This window comes from Anas acuta, chromosome 25, assembly GCF_963932015.1.
Source record: "Anas acuta chromosome 25, bAnaAcu1.1, whole genome shotgun sequence".
Lineage (NCBI taxonomy): Eukaryota > Metazoa > Chordata > Aves > Anseriformes > Anatidae > Anas > Anas acuta.
This window is the reverse complement of record NC_089003.1, coordinates 4,237,924-4,250,404: the sequence shown is the minus strand read 5'-3', so window position 1 is coordinate 4,250,404 and position 12,481 is coordinate 4,237,924. Positions and strand designations below refer to the sequence as shown.

The 12,481-nt window shown below is 44.1% G+C and overlaps 2 protein-coding genes across 2 annotated transcripts; both read left to right on the top strand.

The window, feature by feature from the left end:
• Positions 1-6,093: 6,093 nt before the first annotated feature.
• On the top strand, positions 6,094-7,035 carry LOC137844398 (olfactory receptor 6E1-like). Its single transcript, XM_068660755.1, has one exon. It carries the CDS (start codon positions 6,094-6,096, stop codon positions 7,033-7,035), a length of 942 nt encoding a protein of 313 aa, XP_068516856.1.
• Positions 7,036-9,523: 2,488 nt separating this feature from the next.
• LOC137844474 (epimerase family protein SDR39U1-like) lies at positions 9,524-10,700 on the top strand. The gene is made up of 2 exons (XM_068660884.1): positions 9,524-9,728; positions 9,927-10,700. Exons 1-2 carry the CDS (start codon positions 9,539-9,541, stop codon positions 10,340-10,342), a joined length of 606 nt encoding a protein of 201 aa, XP_068516985.1. The 5' UTR covers positions 9,524-9,538; the 3' UTR covers positions 10,343-10,700.
• The last annotated feature ends 1,781 nt before the right edge of the window (positions 10,701-12,481 follow it).

The window sequence follows — 12,481 nt, the reverse complement described above, 5'->3', positions numbered from 1 at the left end:
TTGTTAATACTATTTTTACTACTATTACTATTATTATTAGTTTTCCTTCATTTTCTCTCCTATTAAACTGTCTTTATCTCAACCAACAAGCTTTTATCATTTTTTTCCCCAATTCTACCCCCCATCCTCCTGTGTGTGTGTTTGGTGTGCGTTTTTGGAAGGGGGGTGGGGTGGGAGGAGGGTGGTGAGTGAACATCTGTGTGGTCCTTACCTGCCTGCTGGGTTAAACCACAACACTCCAGACATGGACTTTCCCTGGGCAGACAGTGAGGCACATTCTGGGTATTTACTACAAGAATGCGCTAGGTGATGCTCCTTGCCCACTTAACCATCACTCAGCCACCTACTGGCAATCCTGAACATAGAGCCCCAAACCTACAGGACAAAACAGACGATAAATGCAGCGCCAATTCTTCTACTGATACGAAAAAGGACATCAGTTATGATATGACATCACTTGGGGAGCATGTGAAGCATTTACTGTTACTGGAAAGTGTGAAGAGTTAGCTAGTGAAGAAAGAAACTTGGGACTCTATGAAGAACATACTTAATGATCTTTAACAGCTTACGTAAATCATGGCACATAGGTATGATAATCACAGCAATAGCAAATACATTCAGGATAGTTACGTTTGTTGAAATTTGTCAGCATGTGACTACAATATAACTGTGCTGTGAATAATTCTGATAATTGTCAGTAAATGCCTACCATAAATGTAGCTGCACACAATCATGGTTAGTGATAGCAGTATAATGTTGTTTGTCATGTCCCCCTTAACATATTTGTATGTTAATAAGGGGACATTTTTTCCTCAATAGACAGACTCCTGATGTAATCTACACATTTTTTAAAAGGAAGGTAGGAAGAAATCCATGGATTGATCATGTTATTGATCCAAAGACATTTAATATGTTTTTCTTCCTGAAGAGACTTTTAGGTGTACTCCTTATCACTCTTTCCCAAGGATATTTCTGCTTTTGATTTATTGTTTTTTTCCTGGGTATTTGGCTAGGATAGAGTTAATTTTCCTCCTAGTGGCTGGTAAGGTGCTGCGTTTTGGACTTAGGATAAGAATAGTGTTGATAACATGCTGACGGTTTAATTGTTGCAGAACGATATTTTGTAGACATTCGTAGTAGCAGTGCTATTATCACTATTATTTTCCTTTCTTTTCTGTCCTAATAAACTATCTCACACAACACACGACACACAAGCATTCATTTTAATTTATTTTTTTAATTCTCTCCCCCATCCCATGGGGCGTGGTGCTGTGTGGTGCTTAGCTTCTAGCTGGGTTAAACCACAACTAAACTTTGGTGCTTCACTCTCCTTTTTCACTGTCCAGAAGGTGCCATGGTCCTTCTGCATGACTTGTGTGGCAAAGTGCTTAATGACAACTAGTTTCAGCCACAACGAATAATTATCTTTTACAGCTAAAGGAGGAAACGGCCTGTAGTATCCTTACTGCATAAAAGTGTAAGGCCTATGCTGCTTCCTACTGACATCTCTCCAAGTTTGAGAGAGAAACACTACTGTGACTCTGACCTAAAAGAAACCTTGTAAAAATGCATTTAGGCATTATGGTGCCCAGCACTGCAGCATGCAAAAGTGTCATTGCCTGAAACATGCTAAGATATGTCTGCCCCCTGTTTTGATAATAAACCGCATACATTCCCAATGAATGGTATATATGTAAACTGAAAAGCTAAGGTCAAATGAAGCACAATGCAGGTAATGGAAATCCTACACAAATTTTTATTTAATTCAGATGTTGACAGAATTCCAGATCCCTCCTTACTTCTGTATTTTTTTGGTACGCAGTGCTATGAGAAGGCCTGTTAAATCTACTACTTCCATTTTAATGTGTTCACCTGGGGAGCACAAGACAACTAATCCCATTCTTGTTTCATTGCGGTCATTTGGGAACTCTTCTCTAGTATGTTCATAGGCAGGTCTACTGTGTACAGTTAGCTGAAATCATTAAGTTGTTCTGTCCAACTCTTCCTTTTGTTCCAAGGAATAAAAATAAAGACATTATCCACTATTCTTACTATACGCATTAATGATGCTTAAAGAGAGACTCCATCTCTTGCCTTCCTCTATACCATACCACCTTGATTCCACCTATTCATTCATCCACCTAGTAAGTCTGATGCTTCAGTTTCTGTTGTATACTCTATTAATTATAAACCACAAGGAAATCATTCCAGTGATCTTATTTCAAAGCCACCAGACAGCCATGCTAGCAGTCGAAATGCTTATGTCATGGTGTCATGGATGCATTCATCCCTCCTAAATTTCCTTAAAATACTTAAATATAGGCAGGAGAGATGAGGATGCAATTCATGTCTCCCTGAACACCAAAAACACATTAGATAAACCTCTCCTAAGACATTAATTAATAATCTCAACACCTATATAGTCTGCTTTAGCCATCTCCATCAGGACAGGCATGGTAAACAACATTAGATGTGAAGACTTCCTACTTGCATGATGTTTCTCCCTATCATCACGTACACCCATCGTCACAAATGTTAGTCTAGCTAAACATGACAGACAATGAGATGAAGTTCAACAGGTATAAGTGCCAAGTGCTGCACTTTGGTCACAACAACCCCATGCAAAGAATACAGGCCTGAACAGAATGGCTGGAAAGCTGTGCAGAGGAAAAGGATCTGGGTGTGCTGGTCAATGCTCGCCTGAACTAGAGCTGCCATTGTGCCCATGCATCCTGGCATCCTGGATTGTGTCATGAATCACCCCAGCCAGCAGGACCACGGAGGTGATCGTCACCCTGTACTCTGCTGTGGTGAGGCCACACCTCGAGTACTGTATTCAGGTTTGGGCCCCTCACTACAAGAAGGACATTGAGGCCCTGGAGTGTGTCCAGAGAAGGGCTATGAAGCTGGTGAAGGGTCTGGTCAAAAGTCCAGAGTGTGTGGCTGAGGGAACTGGGGTTGTTTAGTCTGGAGAAGAGGATCCCAGGGGAGACCTTATTGTTTGGAACATCATAAATACAACCTCAACAAACTTTATTATTACCTTCCTGTCATAACAAGGGATGATGACCACGGGAGCTAAGCTACAAGGAGATACATTCTTTAACAACTACAGAGCATTCTAGAAATAATAAAAAGAATAAGCCAAAACGATACCTAAACCAAAACATATGCACATGGCTTGAGCCGGTGCTTGTGAAGCCACTTGTGGCTGAGGAGTCGATAGGGCAGGAGCGGTATCATAGCTTGTGTCTTTGGTTGTGAGGTGGCACAGACTGCATAGGTGCTGGAGATATCTGCTGCTGGTCTTCCTGCTCACTTCTATCATTTCTTCAGTTCTTTGATGGGCTTTGTGTTAGGGCACTTGAAATAAGGAAACGGGCAGTCTTCTTATCAAAGGAATTCATGACGAGGAAAGGGGGATTCTTGGGAGAAAGGAGGATGAATAGGCTGTAACATGGTAATTTCAGGTTGGACTGGTAAAGAAATCTCTGCTCTCTGAACTGATCTCTTTTCTGCATAAGGTTCACCTCTGCATTAAACACTGCTCTCAGCAACCGTTTGCCCTCTGTTCCAACCAGCCACATTTGCATAGCTGGAGTCTGTTTGTTGTCAATGCCAAAATGACTGAAAAGGAGACAAGAACCGGTGCTGTAAGAGACTGCTTCACTGTGGTGCTCCTCTGCTCTGGGTCAGCTTAATTTTCATGAAGATGCAGCTATCATGGGCGATGGAAATGGGAGTGAGCTGACAGGTACAGGGGCTGAGGGAGTTTTGCCTTCCTGAAGCCAAGTCTGTTACAGAAGCAATGTAATAATTGTCTATTTTTAATTGACAATAAATAAGAGTAATCTTCCCCAAATCAGGTCTGTTTTGCCTGTTGCAGTAATGGGTAAGCCATCTCTCTCTCTTTCCCGCAGCCTCCAAGATTACGTATACCTGTGCACAGTGCACAGTGAAAGAACAAGAGTCACGGCTGAAACAAGGAAACCTCCACTGGACAGAAGGAAATTACACCTCACAATGAAAATGGTGAAGCACGGGCAGTGCCCAGAGAAGCTGGGGGATCCCCATACTTGAAGATATCCAAGCTTATGTAGATAAAGTCATGACCAACCTTGTCCATCTTGGAAGTTAGCTTGCTTTTAGCAGGAGACTGGACCTCCAGGGGTGCTTTCCAACCTCATTTTCTCTATGGTACGACTATGTTCTTGCTGCTCTTTAAACTCTCAGAAGTGTTTTCCCAGAAGGTATTTGGCAGATTTCGATACCAAATTGGTCCCTGAGGTTTGACTCAGTGAGGAAGTACAACAGTGTATAATACTGACAGCATTATAAGAAGGAGCTCAGAAGTGGAAATTTATTTGCTGGAAGTCAGACTACATAGAGGAGAAACATCAGAATTAGACTTCTTTTTGAAGCGTCCTGGCTTGCTGTGGATATATTGGTAACTCTTTGGAGCACTTCTTAGAGACTGGGTGTGATTGTTTTGGAGATAGGGAAAGAAGAAATGGATAAGGGCTTGGAAAACTGACTGGCTCATTTTTAAAACTCAAGTAAAAGCTTTAAGATGTTACTGAGGGAGTCTCTGGTTTTAAGGGACCAAGCTCAGCTTCCAGATAATGTCTGTCCATCTGTGGTATTAAAAAAGGATGTCCTATACTTTATGTGATAATGTGGGGGAAGAGAGTGTTCTATTTGCATGTGTGCTTTTTTTTATTTTGTCTGTGTGTGTGTTTTGTGTCTTTTTTTGTTTGTTTGGAGAAACAGCCATGAGATGCAGCTAATAAACGCCCATGTTTTGCTGACACCAAGTGCACCAAAGGAGAAAGAACTGATGGGAGTAGTGTGATCAGGATAGTCATAGTGTTCTCACTCAGATTTACCCTTTTCTTGAATATTTTGTAAGTTGCACTTGAAAAGAGAAAATCAGATGGCAAATTTGGTATGGGCTATGTGTTGTCTAAGATGTGCTTGCCTTCCCCGGAAACTCATGTTGGTACTCCTTTTAATCATTCAGAAATAGCTGAAGTGAGTCTGAAATGAGTGTGAAACCAGATTCAAAGACACAAGATAAAATCTGGGAGATCTGAGTGCAAAACTAGCTCCACATCTCTTTTTAGGGCTAAGAGGCTTGGTATCTGGGAGAGAAGGGAGGGAGAGTGCAGCTGAAATGCCATAGATAGTATCTGGTAAGCCTGCAAGAAAACAGCGTGGTTGAGTTGAAGGGCATCATCCAAGGTTTTGAGGCTCCCCTTCACTTCCACAGAGTAATGGCAACCACAGTGGTGACTGCTACAGTAATATAGTACAGTGGTGCATTAGACACAGTGCATTGGACAAAGTACCTGTCTGAGTTTAGGGCAGGATGGTGTAGTGTGGCAGGATACTTGGAGACAGGTGCCACAAAGAAGAAACCATCAGCATCAGAGTTAATGCATTGGAGCTATAGTGCTGAGGTTAAATGAAAAATAAACAGATTTTTTTTCCTGTACTTTCCCCTTTCTCCCTCTTTTACTTTTGCTTAGTGTGGTATCCATCCATTCCTTGGTGCATTTTCCCTTTGCTCATTGGTAACCAGCTCTACAAACCTGTCTTTGGAGCACTGCTCCCATCTATCCAGCCTTTTCTTTGTAAAGTCTCTTTCCCTCTCTCTTTGCCTTTTAGCTCCTTTAAACTGCAGCAAGTTCATTTTCTGCAATACTACTTTATCCATCAGTAGTGTGTCTAATCTGCTTCAGCCTCTGTCTACCGTTGATGGGGAATAAACACTGTCATTACCATTCAAACATTCATAGTCCCAAGGTCGAAAACAGTTCCCGCACATGTAGCCTTCTCAACTGTCCTGAGAGGGGACCCATATGTGTTGCCTGAACTGGAATGAGGACTAGGCATTACAAAAGGTGCTTGGGACCCTATCTACCTGAAAAAGATTGTTTAAATGTAGTTACTGCGGCTGCTCCAGTCTCTCCCAGGGGGTTACTTACTGGTATCTCCCTTATATGTTAACAAAACCATATTGACTTGTGTCCTGTTGTTTTCCACTAGTTCTCAAAACAGGTCTTTTCTTGTTCCGCTAGCAATGAAGATTCAATGAACCACACAACAGTAGTGGAATTTGTCCTCTTGGGGCTGACCAACAGCCGCCATTTGGAGATCATCCTCTTTCTGATTCTGGTGATTGCCTACTTCTTGATCCTGTTTGGAAACGTTACTGTCATCAGCATCACTCTAGTGGACCATTTTCTTCAGACTCCAATGTACTTCTTCCTCAGGAATTTTGCCATTTTGGAAATCACATTCACCTCCACATTCATTCCTAGCACCCTCTACAGCCTTCTGACAGAGAGGAAAATAATTTCCCTGCCTGGCTGTTTTCTTCAGATGCTGCTTTTCTTTTGCTTGGGTACCTGCACTTTTTTCCACGTGGCGGCAATGTCCTTTGATCGGTATGTTGCGATCTGCCGCCCCTTGCATTACACGACTATTATGAACAACAGATTTTGCTTCCAACTGGTCCTGGCTTGCTGGGCAGTGAGTTTTCTCCTGATGTCTCCTCCCATCATTATGATTGCCCAGTTGCCTTTCTGTGGTCCCAATGTCCTGAACCACTTTTACTGTGATACTTCACAGTTGTTGCAGCTGTCCTGCACAGACACGTGGTTCATCGAAGGACTGCTGTTTATCCTATCAATTATCATTGTGCCAGGCACCTTAACAATAACTGTCATTTCATATGGTTGCATTATTATCACCATCCTACATATGCCATCTTCCTCAGGAAGGAAGAAAACATTTTCCACTTGCTCAGCTCACCTTGTGGTGGTGACTGTATTTTACAGCACGTCTATTTACAGGTATAACCGCACAGCACAACGGGGTGGGCAGGGCTCTGACAAAGTTCTTTCTTTCTTCTTCTCTGTGGTGACTCAGATGCTTAACCCATACATCTACTCACTCAGGAACAATCAAGTCAAACGAGCGTTGAAGGAGAGCATGTCAAAGGCATTTTCTAGCTCCCGGAGGCAACCATGAGAGCTGGAGTAGACCCTCCAAGTGACTGAATTGTTGCCCAGATGCATCAGCATTGTGCAAATGAATTAAAGACTCTGAATTCAAACGGTTTATGTTTTATAAATGTTACATAGTACCTTTTTCTGTTAGAAACCCAGACATTCCAACACAGGCAGGGTCTTCTAGTCCACCAGTACCTGCACTTGGGTTTGCCTGTGCGTTCTTTCCACTCGGTTCTGGTGGGTTAGCCTTGGCTAACAACCAAATCCGCTCCCAGCTGCCCAGTGTAGGGCAGAAGAATTTCTTCCTTATATTTAATCTAAAGCTACCCTCTTTTGCTTTAAAGCCACTCCCCCGTGCACTTTCTCTGCACTCGCTGATAAAGAGATCATAACAATGTGTAACAACCACTGTGATGTAACATATAGACAAGTTAACACACTGTGTTGTTTGTATGTTTGAGGGTTGTTGGTTTTTTGTTTGTTTGTTTGTTTTTGTTGTTGTTTTGTTTTGTTTTTGGTGGTGGAGGTGGGGATGGTGCTTTTTTGTTTGTTTATTTGGTTTTTGAGATATTTTTCCTGTTTGGTTCTTTAAATACAGCTAGGTGAGAAGGTAGATTTATGTTTGCCCTAACAAGAGCTGAATCCTTTTGGACTGGTAACATCAGTAATTTCTCCTGTAAAGCTTGTTTACTGTCTTTACATTTCTTAGCCAGTGGATTTGGTTATCTTTACTGACTTTGATATATCTTCTTTTTCTTTGTATGTTACTTCTATGGATAAGGATAAGGGAATGGCCAACAGGGCATACATCCTACTGGGGGTCTGTTATAGAACAAGAGCCAAACAAGGATGAAGAGACAGATGAGGTGTTCTATAAGCAGCTGGCAGATGTTGTGCAATCACCAGCACTTCTTCTCATGGGGGAATTTAACTCCACGGACGTATGCTGGAAATACAATACAGCCCTGAGGAAGCAGTCTAGAAGATTCCTGGAGTGCGTGGAAAATAGCTTCCTGACTCAGGTGGCTAGTGAGCCTAACAGAGGGGTTTCCCAGCTAGACCTACTGTTCACAAACATAGAAGAACTTCTGTAGTCAGACCAATTATCCTCGGGGTATTAAGCCTCCTGACCTAGAAGTCTGGAATGAGGAGTAGAAGAACCCCCACACACAGTACATTTGGAAACAGTTACAGAATAACACAGAATCACAGAATTGTAGGAGTTGAAAGGGACCTCAAGAGATCATTGGGTCCAAACTGCCTGCCAAAGCAGGTTCCCTACAGCAGGTTGCCCAGGTAGGTGTCCAGATGGGCCTTGAATATCTCCAAGAAGGAGATTCCACAACCTCCCCGGGCAGCCTGTTGCAGTGCTCCATCACCCTCACCGTGAAGAAGTTCTCTTGCGTATATTTGTGGACCTTCCTGTGATCCATTTTGTGGCCACTGCCCCTTGTCCTGTCCTCAAAACCACTGAACAGAGGTTGCCCAAATCCCTCTGTCTCCCACGCTTAAGATATTTGTAAACATTATTAAGACCCCTCTCAGTCTTTTCTCCAGGCTAAACAGACCCAGGTCTCTCAGTCTTTCCTCATAGGGAAGATGCTCCAGGCCCTGTATGATTTTTGTGGACCTCCACTGGACTTTTCAGAGGAGATCTCTGTCTTTTTAAGCAGTTAGAGACCTGCTGCTCCACCTGGACTGTCACAAGTCCATGGCGCCAGATGGGATCCATCTGAGGGTGCTTGAGGGAGTTGGCGGATGTGATTGCTGGGATGCTTTCCATCACCTATCAGCAGACATGGTCATCTGGAGAAGTCCCAGATGACTGAGACTTGCTAATTCAATGCCCTTAAAACTACAGGTATGTCACCCTGACCTCACTGCCAGGAAGGGTGGTGGAACAGGTCATCTTGAATGCAATCCCACGGCATATGTGCGACAGCCAGGGGATCAGGCCGAGTCAGCATGTATTCATGAAAGGCAAGTCCTGCCTCACCAACCTCATCTCCTTCCATGGCTTGGACAGGTACACTCTTTGCTGGGTTAAAAACTGATCAGGCCCAGAGAGTGGGGCCAGCTTTATTGCCATCTGCGACTAGGCAAGGCTTGGTCAGCTTTTTTTTGTATGGAGTGGAACTTGGTTCTCATGCTTTCACTTGGTAGCATTAGGACAGGACCTAATGTTTTCCCTGTGAAAGCCTTAAGGCATCTGTAGAACCAAGTTGTCTAAGCAAGGATTCAGCTGAATCCCCCCATACATCTCCAGTTTTACATTTCTGCTTCCTACAGGCTTTGAAGCTGCTGCGGGTTAGCATTTATGACAGGCAGGAATCTCCTTTCTATGCAGCCAGCTCAGTGCCTTGTTTGCTGGTGCATTTGATTCATGGCATTGCCATCTCAGCTGGAATACCAGCACATGCTGTTGAACCTGCAGAGTGCATTTGTAGTTCAAAACCTAGTGCTGTTCATATGAGGATGTCCCTGGAGACAAGGATAAGGGTTGGGGAGAAGAGGGCCAGCTGATGTTGGGATTCAACCCCAACCCGCTTTTTGCTGTTATACCCACAGGTTATTACCGCCCTAGCCCCACAGCTGAGTATACTGAGGATAGCCCTGGAGGGAATTTTGACTTCTTCTCACGCCTGGTGAGCTCCTGGGAAGCTGCAGCTGTCATCCCTGATGGTCCAACTCGTGGTGTTCTGGTGAGATCTGGTAAGACAGGACATCATGCGTGTCTGGAGTGGCTGTGCTTTGGAGCTGGGGCAGGAGGGGAAGGGGTGGGAGAGGTGCATCAGATTATGTATCTTGTCTTGTTGGGGTGCGGTCCCAGGTCCAGCCCTCTAAGGATTGTCTCCTGGCTGTAGGTCTGGGGCTGGAGAGGGCCCCTGTCTCACTCTGTTCTTTCCACAGGTGTAGTGCTGGGCCGAGGTGGTGGCGCAATCTCTCAGATGCTCTGGCCATTCTGGCTAGGACTGGGAAGCCCCATAGGGTCTGGGCACCAGCCATTCCCGTGGATCCACATTCAGGACCTGGCTGGGATCATATGTCATGCCCTGGAGAATGAGTGCCTGCAAGGGGTCTTTAATGGTGTCTCCCCTTCTTCTCCTGAAACCTCCAACAGCACCTTCACTCAGGAGTTTGCTGCAGCCCTGGGACGCCCAGCCCTACTGCCAGTGCCTGCCTGGGCCGTGCGAGCTGTCTTTGGGGTCGAGCGGGCTGTTATGTTGTTGGAGGGCCAGAAAGTGGTACCAAAGCGCACCCTGGAGAGCGGCTACCATTTCATCTTTCCTGACCTTTCTGCAGCTTTGAAGGACATTGTGGCTTGAGCATTCCTTGTTCAGGCTGTTTAGGGCCTTGTTTTTGTGGTTCCCTGGCTCATATACCTTTCCTTGGGTGAAAGAGGGTGTCTTTTCCTGTTCTGTCTTCTTTTGTGCATCTCCAGCTTAGGAGACATCCTTCCTATTTCCAACTGCAATCTCCACATCACCTGCTTTTGGTGAAGGGCACGGACCTCTTTAAGGATTATGACTGCTGAATCTGCCATCTCTTTTCCACAGCATTTATGTGAGCTGCTCACAGAGCACCTTGGGGGAAGGATGTCTCTGCCCCCTGCAAAAGAGGTATGGTAGCAGGGAAGATTTTCAGGTGTTGTAATTCTTCTCTATGTTACTGGAAGTCCCTCTTCCGTTTTTCCCAATGTCTTTCACCATGTGATCACAAGAGACTTAGTTACGCTCTTCTGTTTTGCTTGTCTCAATCTGATAGGAAATTCTAATTAATTAATTGTATGCTTGTAATTGTGTATTTGTATGTGTTTATATATAAAAAGTCAATAGCAGTAGTCAGTAATAAAGCAGTAAGCATATATACTATTACAGTTAATTACAAACAATGCTAGTGAAATAGCAAACATTCTCATTATTGATTACCTATAGGCACATACATACATTCAAAACATAACCAGTACCACTAGCTAACAAATCAATCCCCAAAGTGGGGATCAAGCTGTCTTCAAAGTGGTCTAACTAGGAAGACCACCCTCAGAAAGGGGTTAGTAAAGAAAGCTGACTTTAGAAAAGTCAATTTTCAACTTGACAGTTTTATTTTGCCAAATGGTATGCAGAAGATAGTTAAATGAGGGGATAAACAGCAACAACAAAGTAAATCCTACTTCACAGGCAACTATATTTGGTTATTTAGAGCGTGCTACAGATGGTGTTACATAAGGACTGAGGACACTGTGACCTGTACAAGCACACGGAGGAGAAGAAAATGGTCAGGTAGTCATAGGTTCACCAAGGGAACATCACACTTGACTAAGCCAATAGCCTTCTATGATGGAATGACTAGCTGGGTGGATGAGTGGAGAGCAGTGGATGATGTCTACCTTGATATCAGTAAGGCTTTTGACTCTCTCCCATAACGTACTTGTAGGCAAGCTCAGGAAGTATGGGGTGGATGAGTGGACAGTGAGGTACACTGGCTGGATGGAAGAGCTCAGAGGATTGTTATCAGTGATACTGAGTCTAGTTGGAGGCCTGTAGCTAGTGGTGTCCTCCAGGGGTCCGTATCAAGTCCAGTCCTGTTCAAGTTATTCATCAATGACCCGGTTGGTGGAATAGAGTGCACCTCAGCGAGGTGCAGCTGTTGTCAGCGAGTTTGCTGACAACACAAAGTTCAGAAGAGTGGCTGATATCCCAGAGAGCTGTGCTGCCATTCAGAGGGACCTTGGCAGGCTGGAGCCTGTCAAGGTGAACATCATGAAGTTCAACAAGGGCAAGTTCCGGGTCCTGCACCAATGGAGGAATAACCCAAGGTGCCAGTACAGGTTGGGAGCTGACCTGCTAGAAAACAGGCCTGCGGAGAAGGATCTGGGAGTCCTGGTAGACAGCAAGTTAACTGAGCCAGCTATGTGCCCTTGTGGCCAAGAAGGTCAATGGTATCCTGGGGTGCATTAGGAAGAGTGTTGCTAGCAGGTTGAGGGAGGGGATCCTCTTCCTCTACTCAGCCAATGTACTCTAGGTGATCCTGCTTGGCAGGGCGGGCAGATGATCTCAAGAGGTCCCTTCCAACGCTGCGGTGCAGTGCCTTCTTGCATATTAGTGGAGACTTTGTGGATGGAGCTATATTTAGCATATTCTGCATCTACATTGTCTATGAAATATACACTCCAGTAAGAAAACTATGTTCTCTGAAATCCTGGTTTTTCAACAAAAGGAATTAATTTTTCTCAACAAGGAATTATTTGGCCAATTCTACTTGAGAGGCAAAACAAGAGGTAAATTACAGGGCAAGTAAGGGCCAAGACAGAAAAAACGGCACAGTTTATTTCAACTCAAAGTAGAAATTGTGTTAGTTGAATCTCTCCCTAGAAATGCCTTTTGCAGGAATCCTTAGGAATCCATAGGATTCTATATTGCAGATGCCTATAAATGTATAGAGAAACACTACAATCAATGTGTGGT

What these genes read in the sequence shown, in the direction of transcription:
- LOC137844398 (XM_068660755.1), top strand. Translation starts at nt 6,094, where the DNA reads ATGAACCACACAACAGTAGTGGAATTTGTCCTCTTGGGGCTGACCAAC.
- LOC137844474 (XM_068660884.1), top strand. Translation starts at nt 9,539, where the DNA reads ATGTTGGGATTCAACCCCAACCCGCTTTTTGCTGTTATACCCACAGGT. An exon ending in TGGTGTTCTGGTGAGATCTG is followed by an intron (nt 9,729 to 9,926) that starts GTAAGACAGGAC and finishes TTCTTTCCACAG; the next exon opens with GTGTAGTGCTGGGCCGAGGT.